The sequence below is a fragment of the Pseudophryne corroboree genome, chromosome 2 (assembly GCF_028390025.1).
Source record: "Pseudophryne corroboree isolate aPseCor3 chromosome 2, aPseCor3.hap2, whole genome shotgun sequence".
Classification (NCBI taxonomy): Eukaryota; Metazoa; Chordata; class Amphibia; order Anura; family Myobatrachidae; genus Pseudophryne; species Pseudophryne corroboree.
In genome coordinates, this window is record NC_086445.1 from 651,762,457 (window position 1) to 651,779,166 (window position 16,710).

At 40.9% G+C, this 16,710-nt stretch overlaps 1 protein-coding gene and 2 pseudogenes across 2 annotated transcripts in view; 2 read left to right on the forward strand and 1 right to left on the reverse strand.

Annotated features, from left to right (window-relative positions):
* The first annotated feature begins 212 nt into the window (after window positions 1–212).
* On the forward strand, window positions 213–332 carry LOC135051809 (5S ribosomal RNA; annotated as a pseudogene).
* A 4,561-nt stretch (window positions 333–4,893) lies between these two features.
* On the forward strand, window positions 4,894–5,013 carry LOC135052312 (5S ribosomal RNA; annotated as a pseudogene).
* Window positions 5,014–8,887: 3,874 nt separating this feature from the next.
* TBC1D22B (TBC1 domain family member 22B) overlaps window positions 8,888–16,710 on the reverse strand; it is a 415,975-nt gene continuing 408,152 nt past the window's right edge. For both annotated transcript variants that reach the window (XM_063955013.1, XM_063955012.1), the window contains one exon: window positions 8,888–12,439. In XM_063955013.1, coding sequence (XP_063811083.1) covers window positions 12,311–12,439 — 129 coding nt within the window. In that variant the 3' untranslated portion in view covers window positions 8,888–12,310. The remainder of the gene's footprint in view (window positions 12,440–16,710) is intronic.

A 16,710-nucleotide genomic window follows, 5' to 3' on the forward strand; every position in this document is an offset into this window, starting at 1 on the left:
TATTACGAAATCGCTCCGTTCCTGTGAAAATTAGAGCCGTTGGATTATCACGGTTGGATCCTCACCTTATAGACCCTTCCCCCCCTCCACTACCTTACCCGCCCCCCCCCCCCCCTCCCCCACCCCATCCACACTATTTCCTTATTTCCGAATATATCACCTCACAGCTGTATTGATGTATGAAGATTGACACATGTAAGGTAAAAAGTGATTATTACAGTCAGACCACACTGGAAAGGCCCAATCTCGTCCGATCTTGGAAGCGAAGCAGTGTCGGGCCTGATCAGTACCAGACCAGGGAGACCATCTGGGAAGATCAGGTACTGTAACCAAACTGATGTTAATATAGCCTACATGAGCATGTCAGTTGAATATATATCACACTATCTGCATTATAATAATTTAATATTGCACTCAGCACTTTATATATTTAAATATATACCATTACCTTTAGCCTGCACTCTGCACTTTATATATATATGTATTTATCACTTTACAATGTATAGTTTACAATAGTAGTATCAATACTGATTAATCCCCGTTTTTCTATCTATTTTTATGCATTATACTGGAGAAATAAGACATATGTCTCTGATCATGGACCCCGCAAATATGGCTGCCGTGTGAAACCTTTTATGAACAAATCCCTTTAAAGATGGCCGCCGCAATGATGTTCCTGAGAACAAGACTCATAAGAACTGCTGGTCTCCAACGTCTACAGCCGCGGGCGCATGCGCAATCGCTTACCGGAAGTGGGGCGGAAATGACGCGACGGACGAAAACCGGAAGTGGGGCGGCAAAGATCCGCCGTCGCCTCTACAAGAGAGTTTTTTAAAGCTCTCCAACACCAAACCTGCTCTACAAACACTGCACAAACATCATGTATATATATACTAGAAAATAAGACCACTAGATATGTATAAATACAAGTTTGTAACCCATCTAACAATATCATGATTAATTAACAGGAAGTGATGTCACAATTACTATATGATTAGTACTAGTATAAATAGAAGCTCAGTCCCACTCTGCCTTTACCCCTTGATGAAGTCTAAATGACGAAACGCGTTGGGCTACCTGGCAGTGACCTCATACCAAGTTAAGTTAAAATTGTTTTACATATTTTTAACATTCATTTTAACTGGTATTTATTGCATTGTGTTTTCTATTTGTATCCCATTTTTTAAAGAAGATTTGCTGCTCAAATTTTAGTAATTTTTTAGCATAAATGCATAATCATTGTTTGTTTTAGTGTATAAATAAAATCCCCCCTTTTTTAGATTAATTTTGATCTGGTTACTCATTTTATATATACTTTTAGATCCACTTTTATCGAATTATTTTAAGACACCGTTGGTCGCTATATCCCCCACCCCCCCTGTGTGTTTTTTCCGTTGCTTCAGGGAACCACCATCCCTGTGTTTCTGGGGGACAGCTGACGCCCTGTGTTAATCCCTAGGGAGTGTTATTTATATTAACTACACGTGGATCTTGGATCATCTGGTGTTGTACACAAGTGGCGCAATAATTTTCCCCCCTACTTTTTAAATCCTTTGGTATTAATTTTTATTGCTGCCTGGTGCACTACAACCCATTTTAGAATGTGGAGAAACTCAGATCGGGCAACCAAGAGACAAAACTGGTGCCAAAAGATATTTAATGAAAAACAGCAATCTAGTGAACCCTCCCCACCTGGTGATTTAGATTAATTGTTTTGGGGCATAGAAAGACTCCTCACCAAAGAAGTTAAAACATGGTGGGATATAAAGGGCCTAGAGCATTATATTTCAGTTGACAGAATTCCAAGAGGGCTTAGACTCCTAAAACAACCAACATTCGGTAACCTGGATGCAGCCTTTTTAGAAAAATGGGATAAAACACTACACAATTGTTCCATTGACCTAATGAAATTGCTGATTGATGAGAAGAAGAACTCCCTCTTAGAATTAGAGAAGAACATCAAGTGCAAAGAAAGTGAACTTGAACCCTTTAAAGATAAAGAGGATTACAAGATTAATGAAAAGGTTCTCTACAGAAAAATGGAACACATAGAAGAAGAGGTCACGAAGAATAAGGAGAAAAAATTTCTCAGGGACAAGTTGGATTACGAACAAGGAAAAATAAAAAACTGGAGCAGGTTTGGAACCATGAACCAACAAATGAATCAAACTAGTAGACAATACTGGAAAACCATACCAACCAAAGGTAAACCACTACGGAATCCAGAAATGAATACACCATCTCCAACACTAAGGATGCAGAATAGATTTACAGCACTACAAAGACTCAACTCTAAAAGTGATCAGACTTTTTTAGCCCAAAGAACAGGAACACGACCAAAAGAAGCCGCAAGAAATCCCCTGAAGGAAGATGTTTACCACGCTTCACCTCTCAAAAGAAGATATACAGAAGAAGAGGAAAACGGGGCAGTAGGAGGGAACGAGAACAAAAAAAGAACATTCTAGTGACGGAAACAAAAGACAATGGAATTTTTAATCTATCAGAACATAAACTGTCGGAACCAGAAATATCCTTACTGAATAAAGGCCTGACGTTTGCACCCACGGGGGGTCTCAACAAATTTGAGACCTTCATCGATTTAAACAAATTTATCAGAAAACTGACACTTAAAAGACATTTTCTGAGGAAAGAGGATGCTGTGATTAGCAACTATAAAAATCAGTCAAAATCAGGTCTAAAACCGACCTCAAAATTTTATCCATTGGAGTCAAAGGGGAGTAATGTAAGCATTTTTTATGAACTGGTTAAGAAAGACCTATGTGAGACCAACCTGGAGAAGATTAAAGAGAAGAACATTACCAACCGGGAGAGTGAGGCATTAAAAAAGCTACAGAAAAATAAGGGAATTGTCATAAAACAAGCTGATAAAGGGGGGGGCCTGGTTATCATGGACCGTGAGAAATATACTAAGGAAGCACTGAGATTATTGGGAGATGATGTCTCATATACCAAACTGTCTGGTGACCCCAAAGATGTGTTTGTTGGAGAACTAAGAACACTACTAATACACGGTCTACGAAATGAGATAATTACAAAGGAAGAATTCCAATTTCTAATGAAATCCGACCCCACTACCCCTATTTTTTATTTCTTGCCCAAAATCCATAAGAACTTGACCAATCCACCCGGAAGACCTATCGTGGCGGGTATCGACTCGCTTACATCAAATTTATCGGAGTACGTCGATGTCTTCCTAAAACCCTATGTGAAAGAGCTACCTTCGTATTTAAAAGACACCACAGCTGTGCTGAACTCCCTGAAAGACTTTGAATGGAAAGACACCTACAGTTGGGCAACAATAGATGTGCAATCATTGTACACTTGCATAGACCATAAGAAAGGTGTAACAGCATGCAAAGAATTTATGGAAACTGACACCTCATTAACAGCCATCCATAAAGATTTTTTATGTGACGTCATGTATTTTATTCTTCAGCATAATTATTTTAAGTTTTTAGATCATTTTTACTTACAACGCTGTGGGACTGCAATGGGCACGATTTTTGCACCGAGTTTTGCTAATCTTTTTATGGGTAGTTGGGAGAAGAATTTTATCTATGGTAACCATGATTTTAAGAATCACATTATCTTTTATCGTCGTTACATAGACGACATTTTAATTGTTTGGGATGGCACTGAAGAACGATTTTATAAATTCCTGGAATTCCTGAGTACCAACGAGATGAATCTCATTTTCACTTCTAAACTTAATAAAGAGTCAATTGAATTCCTCGACGTGATCTTAACAGGGAAGGAAGGAAGAGTCGAAACTAAGAATTACATCAAGCAGGTTGATACAAACAGTTACCTGCACTATAAGAGTAACCACCTGAAGAAATGGAAAAATAATATCCCCTTTTCTCAATTTAATAGAATAAAGAGGAACTGCAGCAACCAGGAAGAATGTGACACCCAAATAGAGAAATACAAAGAGAGATTCAAGAACAAAGAATACCCAGCTACCATTGTGGAAGAAGCTGCTCTCAAAGCAAAAGCTTTGGAGAGATCAACCCTGCTAGAATATAAACAGAAAAAAACCAAGAAAGAATCCGTTCCATTCATCACCACCTTCAACCGTCATGAGAAAATTATTAGAGACTCATTTAACAACAACTGGGGAATCCTCTTAATGGACCCAGTCCTCAAAGAAATACTGCCTCCTCGCCCCGAAATCGTCTTCAGGAAATCAAAAAATCTAAAAGATATCCTGGCCCCCAGTATGCTACACAAGGGAGTTGAAGAAGAATCAAAAATGCCAAGATGCACTGGTTCTTTTAAATGCGGCCGGTGCAACATCTGCAGGTACCTACACCCAGTAAGGAAAACATTCTCGGACGCAGAAAAGAAGGAGGAATACAAGATTAAGGACTTCATAAATTGTAATACACAATCTGTGATTTATTTATTAGAATGTGACTGTGGAAAACAATATGTAGGAAAAACGAAGAGACCGCTGAAAATAAGGATACAGGAACATGTCCGCAATATAAAAAATAAAATGGACAATCACGCAGTATCCAAACACTTCAACCTTGCACACAATTCCAATCCGGAGGCATTAACTTTTAAAGCAATCGAACTCGTGAAGTTGGGAGAAAGAGGTGGCGACCTGGCCAATAAACTCTCACGCAGAGAAATGTTTTGGATTTTCCAATTACAAACACTCCACCCGAAGGGATTCAATGACTATTACGAATTCGCTCCGTTCCTGTGAAAATTAGAGCCGTTGGATTATCACGGTTGGATCCTCACCTTATAGACCCTTCCCCCCTCCCCCCCCCTCCCCATCCACACTATTTCCTTATTTCCGAATATATCACCTCACAGCTGTATTGATGTATGAAGATTGACACATGTAAGGTAAAAAGTGATTATTACAGTCAGACCACACTGGAAAGGCACAATCTCGTCCGATCTTGGAAGCGAAGCAGTGTCGGGCCTGATCAGTACCAGACCAGGGAGACCATCTGGGAAGATCAGGTACTGTAACCAAACTGATGTTAATATAGCCTACATGAGCATGTCAGTTGAATATATATCACACTATCTGCATCATAATAATTTAATATTGCACTCAGCACTTTATATATTTAAATATATACCATTACCTTTAGCCTGCACTCTGCACTTTATATATATATATATGTATTTATCACTTTACAATGTATAGTTTACAATAGTAGTATCAATACTGATTAATCCCCGTTTTTCTATCTATTTTTATGCATTATACTGGAGAAATAAGACATATGTCTCTGATCATGGACCCCGCAAATATGGCTGCCGTGTGAAACCTTATATGAACAAATCCCTTTAAAGATGGCCGCCGCAATGATGTTCCTGAGAACAAGACTCATAAGAACTGCTGGTCTCCAACGTCTACAGCCGCGGGCGCATGCGCAATCGCTTACCGGAAGTGGGGCGGAAATGACGCGACGGACGAAAACCGGAAGTGGGGCGGCAAAGATCCGCCGGCGCCTCTACAAGAGTTTTTTAAAGCTCTCCAACACCAAACCTGCTCTACAAACACTGCACAAACATCATGTATATATATACTAGAAAATAAGACCACTAGATATGTATAAATACAAGTTTGTAACCCATCTAACAATATCATGATTAATTAACAGGAAGTGATGTCACAATTACTATATGATTAGTACTAGTATAAATAGAAGCTCAGTCCCACTCTGCCTTTACCCCTTGATGAAGTCTAAATGACGAAACGCGTTGGGCTACCTGGCAGTGACCTCATACCAAGTTAAGTTAAAATTGTTTTACATATTAACATTCATTTTAACTGGTATTTATTGCATTGTGTTTTCTGTTTGTATCCCATTTTTTAAAGAAGATTTGCTGCTCAAATTTTTTAGCATAAATGTATAATCATTGTTTGTTTTAGTGTATAAATAAAATCCCCCCTTTTTTAGATTCATTTTGATCTGGTTACTCATTTTATATATACTTTTAGATCCACTTTTATCGAATTATTTTAAGACACCGTTGGTCGCTATATCCCCCACCCCCCCTGTGTGTTTTATCCGTTGCTTCAGGGAACCACCATCCCTGTGTTTCTGGGGGACAGCTGACGCCCTGTGTTAATCCCTAGGGAGTGTTATTTATATTAACTACACGTGGATCTTGGATCATCTGGTGTTGTACACAAGTGGCGCAATAATTTTCCCCCCTACTTTTTATATATATATATATATATATATATATATATATATATATATCTATACACACACATACACATTAATAGATACACACATTAATAAATATATACATACATATATACATACACACACACACACACACATATATATATATATATATATATATACACACACACACATATATATGTATATATATATATATATACATACACACACACATATATATATATATATATATATATATATATACACACATACATACACATATATATATACACACACACACACACATATATATATCTCTATACACACATATACATACACATACATAGTTGTTGGTCCTGAGGGGTGCTAAATTTATTCCAAACACTTCAATCGCCCAATGACCGTTTTGTATTAGCCAAATTGTACAGATCATATTTCTTCCTCAGGAACGGTCCATGAGTACATTTTCTAAAATGAGACCCTCATACCAAATGCACCCAATATGATACAAATCAGTTTCTTGCCAATTTTGATCAATTCAATAAAATACATAAATGTTTAAAAACAATAAAAATAAAATAAAAAAAAAGGTTCTTAATCAAGACAAGATTTCTCCCATATTAAAACAGGTTTATTATAAAATATATACTAGAACATAAATTCTTTAAATTTGAGGATGACATCTCCAAAGGCAGGGGACTGCCTTGGGCATGAAATTCGCATTATCCTATGCCAACATACTGATGGGGGAATGGGAAGAGGCACTCTTCCAGCAGCTCCAAGTCTGAGTGGCAGCATCAGTGACTGTGGCATCCATGGGACTCAGCACCCAACGTCTAGCTATCTGCGTGGGGATGAATGTACTTCTGGAAGCACAGGAATCAATTTTGATGGAAAGATGTGGTGATGATTGGATGGGAGGCAAGAGGCTGAGGATTCCTTTTGGTGCTGTGAGACAGCACGTTTTATGGGACACGCTCAAGTTATTTATCTAGGTCACCAGGTAATCTGGGAAGTTATTAGGTTAGAACTCCCAGAAGATGTACAGTACAATGGTTCTCCATTGCACTATACTGGCTGAAATAGGATTGGGATATCTTGACCCAATCCCCTGAGTAGACTATTTGGTACCATAGGGGATCTGCCAGTCAGATATATAACGGGTATCCAGAGTCTGGGTTGACAGCACTTAGGTCAACGCCTATTGGTCAACAGTGACTAAGTAGACACCAGAAATAGGTCAACACTGCCATTAGGTCGACATGAACAAGGTCAACATGGAAAAAGGTAGACATGATTTTTTTATCTTTTTTTTTTTAATCGGGGGGGGGGGGGGGGGGGACTTTTACATACTTTATGATCCACATGGACTACAATTGGGAACGGTAACCTATGCAGAGTGCAGCAGTAGCGGAACGAGGCACCTTGGCCGAAGCTGCGAGGGGACACGGTGCACTAATTGGGGTTCCTGGTCACTTTACGAAGAAAACACAAAAAAAACATAAGAAACTCGTCGACCTTTTTCCCAATGACTGTGTCGACCTATTTCATGTGTTGACCTGTGTGTCAACCTATTTCATGTGTCGATCTGCATTACAACCTAGACACTGTCGACCCTGGGCCCCATACCCTATATAAGGAGAGCAGTTCTCAGTGGAGTGGACTCTATTGTAGTGGATCCTGTGAAACAGACATCAGAAGGAAACCCTGTGTGCATCACTGTGCCACCTGAGAAAACCCTACCAGGACAGCCTCAATGTGAGACAGTACCCGAGGCTGCGGGACACAGGACTGTTTGGCTAACGGTATTGGTTAGGATGCAGATTTTTGAGATTGTTATTTTTGGATGCTGACTGCAAGAGGCTTCTGGAGGATACATGCTACCAATTACCCTGTACCATGTGAACATGTCATGGTGTTGTGCTGTCATAATAAGGACTTAGTTTTTATTTATTCTGTTCTGCCCGAGTGAATTGAATCCCAACACGGGTAACCACCAACCTAGCTAAGCATGGTTTACTCACACAGACGAATGCACAAAGACAGATCAATTTGTAATAATATTCTCCACCCCCAAACTACTCTTCTCTCCACCTAGCTCCTTCTAAACCCTCACTGTGTAAAGCGGAAAACCAGGTTTATTATATGTAGGGATCTTATTATATGTAGGGCTATTGATGTTAAAATCAGGTGACTTGTAATACCCATGCTTACTATGGAGACATCACAAAACCCCCCAATGTACTGAAACTCAACGGTATATTGGCGAAATTTTCGAAGTTAGGTAGGTATTGTAACTCTCAGGCTAATACATCCAGTGAGTTGTTATGCGTTCTCGCACAAAACTCGCAGCCAACCTAGGCGAGAACAATCTTGTACCCTATTAAATTTACCCGTATACTGTATTTGTACACAAAGAATTGTCAGAAAGTGAGAACATGTAAAGTTGGATCACTAAATGATTGGGACCATCTACTATATTGTGTAAATGCTACAGGTCATCCATTTGGATAGGTCTCCCGAGGAAGTTGAGCTGAAGTGGAATAGTTGGGCAGATGTATTAAGCCTGGAGAAGTGATAAAGCAGTGGTAAGTGGAGGGTGGTAATGCACCAGGTAATCATTATGGGTTTGGAAAAGGACAGTTAGATTTAATACATCTGCCCCTTTATCTGTTATACTTCAGAATACAGACACAATGCAACCATTTGTTTTCCAAATGAACATAACTAGTTTTATTATGCACACTTTTAAACATAGTTTGCTTTTTCACAGAAAAAAAAAGTAAATCACATAGCTTGTGCAACACAAACTGTTTAGAAACTTTCCAGTTGTACAATGGTCTAACACCTAGCACTCATAAAATCACACAGCCGATTTGCAATTCAAGTTGATAACTCACAGTGGTCTTTGAAAACAAAACGTCTGTTTTGGGTCAGAGCACACATTCTAGATGCTTTATGTACCGATTTACCTGCTTTTTAACAATGGGAGCGATAGTAGCTTATTAAACATGTAATTTTGCTGTGACAAATGAATCAACAATTCCTCCCAATTTCATCAACTGTTCTTTCTAATGCTACAATATCTTTAAATACACCCTTTAATTCCCACTGGGGTTAAACTATGTCTCGTCCATAGCACATCCTCATGTAATTTATGGAAGGGCTTGAGAAGGGGCAAAACATTGTTATTGTTTGTCAGTGCTTGAATTTTGGCTATTGCAACACACTCTTGCTTTGCTATACTTTGGTTACTTTTTGGAGGACACCTTCCATGGAGTAGGAGGACAAGGTAAAGAAGGCGCTTCCTCCTATGCGATTTCACCTTAAGTAGTGTCAAATCCTGAACGCTATTGCATGTATAAAGAGTTTAATATCATTTTAAGCACCTGTTGTAAAATCGGGTGTAGTATGAAATGCCGGCGCTTGGGATCCCGACAACGGTGTGCGCGCAAAAGAGCCCCTTGTGGGCTTGCTGCACTCGCCATGCTGCAGGCACGGTGGCGCGCATACGCTATTTATTCTCCCTCCAGGGGTGTTATGGACACCCCAAAGGTATACCGGCGGTTGGTATTTCGGCGCCGGTATGCCGAGCGCCGGGATCCCGACACCCGGTATATCAAGTGCCACCTGTTGTAATCATGTGCTTTGTCAGACAATTTTGTCCATAAAATGTATTTTGCTTAACCATTGCAATAACTAGCAGTGACAAATATGTATAATTACCCAACTAAACTTACTGTATTACAGAGCAGGAAGACCTCTGGAAACAACTTTACCACCTTTCCCAAAGCACTACTGAGAGCATTCTCACACACAGTGACTCAGTGGACAGAAGGCTATCACACGTGACCACAGCAAGAAGAGGGAATTGTTGCCACTACAATGCTCCCTGAAGGGAGGCTCTGACTTGTTTCTCTTGTATAAACATATTTCACAGCATCTCTTTTATTCCCACTTAAACAAGCCCTTCTTGTGTCCCAGAAAATTAGAAAAAAAGAAAACAGACTAATTACTGCCTATCACATTACTAATAGCCATGACATCAGCTCTGTATCTGTTCAATGTATTTTTTACAACCAATTCATTGTTTTCATATTTTCCAACCTGTGGTCTTGGTTTTACTATATTTGTGCTTACTGCATCCATGATACAGTAAAGGTGGGTACACACTAGGCGACGTGCTCTATAAGCGACGTTGTCTAGTGTTTTATTCACTCCCGGGCCGGTCGGCAGCAGTGCATACATTGAGCGATATGACGCTCATAACGCTCTGTGGTGTCACGCAGCGGCTGGGCCGTGCATGCAGCTCCTGGATAATAGTCCATATTGAGCTGCATGCACGGCCGACAGCAAGGGCCGTTAACGACCTGCGGGGCAGCACAACGCTGGTCGTCGGCAGCATACACACTTGCCGAGAAAGTAAGCAACGTCGCACAGAAAGGGTGAAAATGAGCGACGTTGTTTATTTTCTCAGCAAGTGTGCATGCATCTAAAGAATAAGTACCTTTGTCATAAACCGGGAGGACTGACTGGTATCTGTTGAAATGTATTTTTGGAATTTCCGATTACAATTTAACTGTAAATAAATTACAATTTATTGACTGGACTGGATTCTGATAAACACAACTATAAACTCAAATATTTAGATATTGTGTTGGTTTAAGAGCATGCTTTTTTTTCAATGTTACACAATGTCTTAAATTACAGTAAATTCAAAATTAGACATCTGGAGTTGGCGCAATCGCTTAAATGTTTTATATCTGAAGGGAAAAAATGCAAGTGCTCCACAACAATTATAAAATAATCTGCTCCATAGGGAAACCTAAAAAGTGTACTCTATCTATGGTCACAGTTGTACGGTCAAGTAAAAAAGGCATACATTCCATTTTAATTGGGGGGGGGGGGGGGGGGGGTGTTCTGATAATCACATATTTTTGCACTTATGTTGTTTTATTTAGCATTATTTTATGTAATCATTGGAAGCAGTTAGGAGCCAATGTGCCATGAGACATCACCACAAAGTCTGTCTGCGCATGATTCAGTCTATTGTGTTAGGTAGTCTCTGATGTAACTAGCGAAGATGCACAGGTGCAGACATAAACCATGTATTGGTGTAGAGCAGACCTGGCCAACATGTAGCTCTTCAGCTGTTGTGAAACTACAGTCCCCGGCTTGCTCTGCCACTATTTTGCTATTAGGGAATGCTAACACTGTGGCAGCGCATGCTGGGAAGTGTATTTTCACAATCGCTTGAGAGCCACAGGTTGGTCAAGCCTTGCCTAGAGCAACAATTATCCTTAATAATGTACCTTGTGATAGACCGATTTAAGGTGATCTTTGGCTGATCTCTAAGTCCTGTGCTGTACAATTTGAACCTCTGTTTCTAAGCAGCATAATTTATAGTGGGCATAACCTCTATTTTTATTATTATATTTCAACACATCATCAGTGTCAAAATGATAACACCACCATTAAGATTCTTCTGTCAATAAAAATGACATTTTCTTCATGAAATCTGTTTTCAGAAAGGTTTACATTACACATGATTGAAATTAAGCCCTCTCTCTTGATGACATTCCCTGATTAATGTTAGTGGTTTCCATATGCACATTAGTGGGAGAAAATAAAACAACTCCGTAATTTTCATTGTGCTTTGGGTAGAGGACAAAAAATGTAGTTAGAATAGTTCCTTTATATGGAAAACTCCTTCATTAAATTATTAACACACCAGTTGACTGGTCAGCTTCAAGGGAGTATGAAGGGAGTGCAATTTAAATTGTGCGCACTTAACAGAGTAGCCACAATTCCGAAAGTAGACAAAGCAGCTCAAGATACACTGATGGGAAATAGACTATCACATCTTACAAATAAATGTAAATTATATACAATTCTATCCATATACATATGAAAGTTTGCTAATATACAAATAATCTGTTGTAGAGGAGTGATCGTAGAGTCAGTCATTAGTCTTCAGAGGAGTGGAGACATTGTATGCACTCACACACAAAAGCTTATAAAAGTCCAGATGAGTGAGCGATTAGATATTTTAGAGGCACTGGTGCAAAAAATACACGCCTCTTCCTGGTATCAGGATTTCTGGAGTGTGTAGCAATGGAGAATATGTTTTACCGCCGGTAGTGGTTAGGTGCATCTGCAAACATATATTTGAGTCTGTACGCTTCTGCCAGCAGGAGGCCAATTTCCTCATTGCCCCAGTGGATTGTAGGCAAATTCTGAAGCAGCATAAGCAATCCCTAAAACGGAAATCAGAAGTCTAAATTTTATTACACAGATTTTATTGTTTTTCAAAAGACTCTGGGAAGGGGGTACAGAAAAAAATAAAAAGGAAGTGTGGAGGAGATACAGCATATTTTATGCAACTGGAACATACATTCATAACATGTACGCTCACAGTTAATATCTTCATCATACAATTTTTCATCGGCACTGATTCACTTTTAGAAATTAAAGCTAGTTTTGTACTCCATTTTCCATGATTTGACGATATACTGTACGGAAATGTCACTATTTTCCTTTCACTTGAAAGTCATTAAATGCATTAGAACATCACTGTACTTTAGTCCTTAAAGCTATAACTTGTTTTCCAAACTAGATACATTATTGCAGCTTTACCGGACCTCTCATCAGCTAAAATCCAAGAAATTATCACCCCAGAAATAATAAACTTGCGAGCCTATGCCCACAAATTGGAATATCAATACTGCATTCAGCTTGCTGGAAAACCAACCACCAGCCTCATGCTATAAGCCAGCCATTACCAACATCAAATGGAAGCTGCACTTGAACAAAAATAATTTATCAAATTTAGGTAAGGAGTGGACAGAAGGTGTAGGACATGTTTTATTCCATGTTTTAATAACCTGCGTCCTCATTATATCTTACCAAAAATTAGCTATTTTATGCACAATGCTGCTTTTGCAAAACAATACAGGGGACGGGGGCCATGTTAAAATGGGAGAGAGTAAGTCAAGCAAAGAAAGTCTTAGAGGTATATTTAATTGAAGTCGAAAGCTGCCGCCTGTCGAAAAGAAGGCAGTTTGACATTTTTAGGTCGGAAGGGGTTCCAACCTATTCAATCTAACCCCAAATTATTTGACAAGTCGAGGATTCGAATTGTCTAAAAGCACGTGGATCGGCGGAATAGCTGCTGATCCGCGTGCTTGTGTCGAAAACGGTTTTGGCCCCCTTTTCGACCATCTTAATTCGACTTTAAAAAAAGACAAATTGAGATGCGAGAGATGAGACGGGGGGAGAGCTGCGGTCAGATGCGGGAGAGTAGCGCCGGAGGATGTATCACAGCTGCCGCTCACAGCAGTGTCTACCCGGCTGGACGCTGCCGTGAGTGGTGGCTGTGATACATCCTCCGGCTACGCTGCTGTAGCGCTGCTTTCCCCCGTCTCATCTCCTGCATCTCAATTCGACTTTTTTTAAAGTCGAATTGAGATTGCATTGAATAGCCAAGGTCGGATCCATTTCGACAAATGAATGTCGGAATGGATCCGACTTCAATTGAATATACCCCTTAAAGTGCAATGTATAAATTAGGCCATCACCTTCTACCTTTCTGTCCAGTTCCCTAACCACCTGTGCAACCTTGAGCCTATTACATGATCTGAACTACACTTCATGTTTGTTCATTACTTTGCCTATTAGGTCATCCTTATTATAATCAGTTTCTTGGTATTATTGTCCTTATGCTTTGTGAATGTACGAGATTTTTCCTGTCTTTGCCATGTATATATTATGCCCTATTTCCCCACGGTAAAGCACTATATCTCTAACTTCCTAGAGGATGCTGGGGACTCCGTAAGGACCATGGGGAATAGACGGGCTCCACAGGAGACATGGGCACTTTAAGAAATAATTTAGATTCTGGTGTGCTCTGGCTCCTCCCTCTATGTCCCTCCTCCAGACCTCAGTTTGAATTTGTGCCCGGACGAGCTGGGTGCTGTTCAGTGAGCTCTCCTGAGCTTGCTGTAAGAAAGTATTTTGTTAGGTTTTTTATTTTCAGGGAGCTCTGCTGGCAACAGACTCCCTGCATCGTGGGACTGAGGGGAGAGAAGCAGCCCTACTCTCTGAAGCTAGGTCCTGCTTCTTAGGCTACTGGACACCATTAGCTCCAGAGGGATCGTACACAGGATCTCACCCTCGTCGTCCGATCCCAGAGCCGCGCCGCCGTCCCCCTCGCAGAGCCGGAAAACAGAAGCCGGGTGAGTATGAGAAGCAAGAAGACTTCGAAATCGGCGGCAGAAGACTTCGAAATCGGCGGCAGAAGACTTCGAAATCGGCGGCAGAAGACTTCGAAATCGGCGGCAGAAGACTCCGTTCTTCACATGAGGTAACGCACAGCACTGCAGCTGTGCGCCATTGCTCCAAACACACCTCACATACTCCGGTCACTGTAAGGGTGCAGGGGGGGGCACCCTGGGCAGCATATGGACCTCTTTTGGCAAAAGTACACATATATACAGTTGGGCACTGTATATATGTATGAGCCCCCGCCAAGAAAATGTATATTTAAGCGGGACAGAAGCCCGCCATCGAGGGGGCGGGGCTTCTTCCTCAGCACTCACCAGCGCCATGTTTTTTTCTCCACAGCACCGCTGAGAGGAAGCTCCCCAGCCTCTCCCCTGCAGATACACGGTAGAAGAGGGTAAAAAGAGAGGGGGGGGGGGGGGGGGCACATAATTAGGTGCAAAAATCAATATAAACAGCAGCTACTGGGTTAACATTAAGTTACTGTGCTATTCCTGGGTTAATAGCGCTGGGGTGTGTGCTGGCATACTCTCTCTCTGTCTCTCCAAAGGGCCTTGTGGGGGAATTGTCTTCAGATGAGCATTCCCTGAGTGTGTGGTGTGTCGGCACGTGTGTGTCGACATGTCTGAGGTAAAAGGCTCCCCTAAGGAGGAGATGGAGCAAATGTGTGTGTGAGGGGTGTCTCCGTCGACAACGCCGACACCTGTTTGGATATGTGTAAGTGCTAAGGTGAATTTATTGCACAAAAGATTAGAGAATAGACAGGAAATCTACCCATGTCTGTCCCTATGTCACAGAGACCTTCAGAGTCTCTCAATGCTCACTATCCAAAATAATAGACACTGATATCGACACGGAGTCTGACTCCAGTGTCGACTACGATAATGCAAAGTTACAGCCAAAATGGCTGAAAGGTATTCAATATATGATTATTGTTAATAAAAGATGATTTGCATATCACTGATGACTCATCTGTCCCTGACACAAGGGTACACATGTTTAAGGGGAAGAAAGCTGAGGTAAATTTGCCTCCTCTCATGATGAAAAAGAGCGGGAATCTCCAGACAAGAGACTGCAGTTTCCCACAAAGAATTCTCAGGGAGTATCCTTTCCCTACTAGGGCCAGGATACGATGGGAATCTTCCCCTAGGGTGTCACGTTTGCCCAAAAGGTAGCCCTGACTTAAGAGCTATCCTCAGGGATCCTGCAGATAGCGTGCACATTCTGGTACACTACTCAGACCGGCGATTGTGTCGGCATGGGTTTATAGCGCTGTAGCAGCGTGGACAGGTACCTTATCAGCAGAGATTGAGACCCTAGTATGTATGTATATATATATATATATATATATATAGATATATATATTAAAGATGCTGTCTTAAGATAGATATATATATATATATATTCCATAGACAAAAAACCTTACGGTTTCACATGTCCCATTAAGGCTTCTTAGACATGATCGAAATTTCAGAAACCTGTTGTAACTCTTCCACTCAAACTCCAAAAAGCAATGAAATTCCGATCATTAAGGCTGACGCCTTAATGGACGTGTTCCTTGCGCAATACAGATATGGTATGCCATCACAGCCTGTGGGTAAGTGCAGATTCAGCACTCTCACAGAGTGAGATTGCTGTCACTCACACAATGGTGGAGCTGCTAATTCACAGATTTGTGTGCTCATTGGAATACACACATGCAGTCTATGCAACTGAAGGTCTGAGCAGTTTTGTGGTGCTCCCATCCCACACAGTGCCCACAACCATCCCACCTTGTTACAACATCCTTCTGACTCCATACATCCATCTCACATAGTATACACATTTAGCTCCCTCAAACATCTTGGTTAATTGCTAAAACTATAATACCCTATCTACGGTCTATGCATCTACACTTACTTCCCCTATACACCCCCATGCTGCCCTGTCTTCCCCAATCCCTACTGCTGTGTTCTCCCATCTGTGCTAGTCTGTACTAACTTATCTGCACCATCTGTCTTTCCCCACCTGTGCCTTGTCTGTACCACCGTTCCCTTCTCTCTGTGCTGCTCAGTGTTTCCTTCTTCAACGTCACTCTGCCTCCTTCAGTACATGGCACACTATTTTCTCTCCCATCTGCACCAGTTTTCTACCCATCCATGCCAGTGTTTTCAACCCATCTGCACCGCTCTGTCTCCCTTCCCATACTTGCTGCTTAATCTACCCCCTATCCACACCACTCTTACCCCATTCATGTAGCTGACATCCT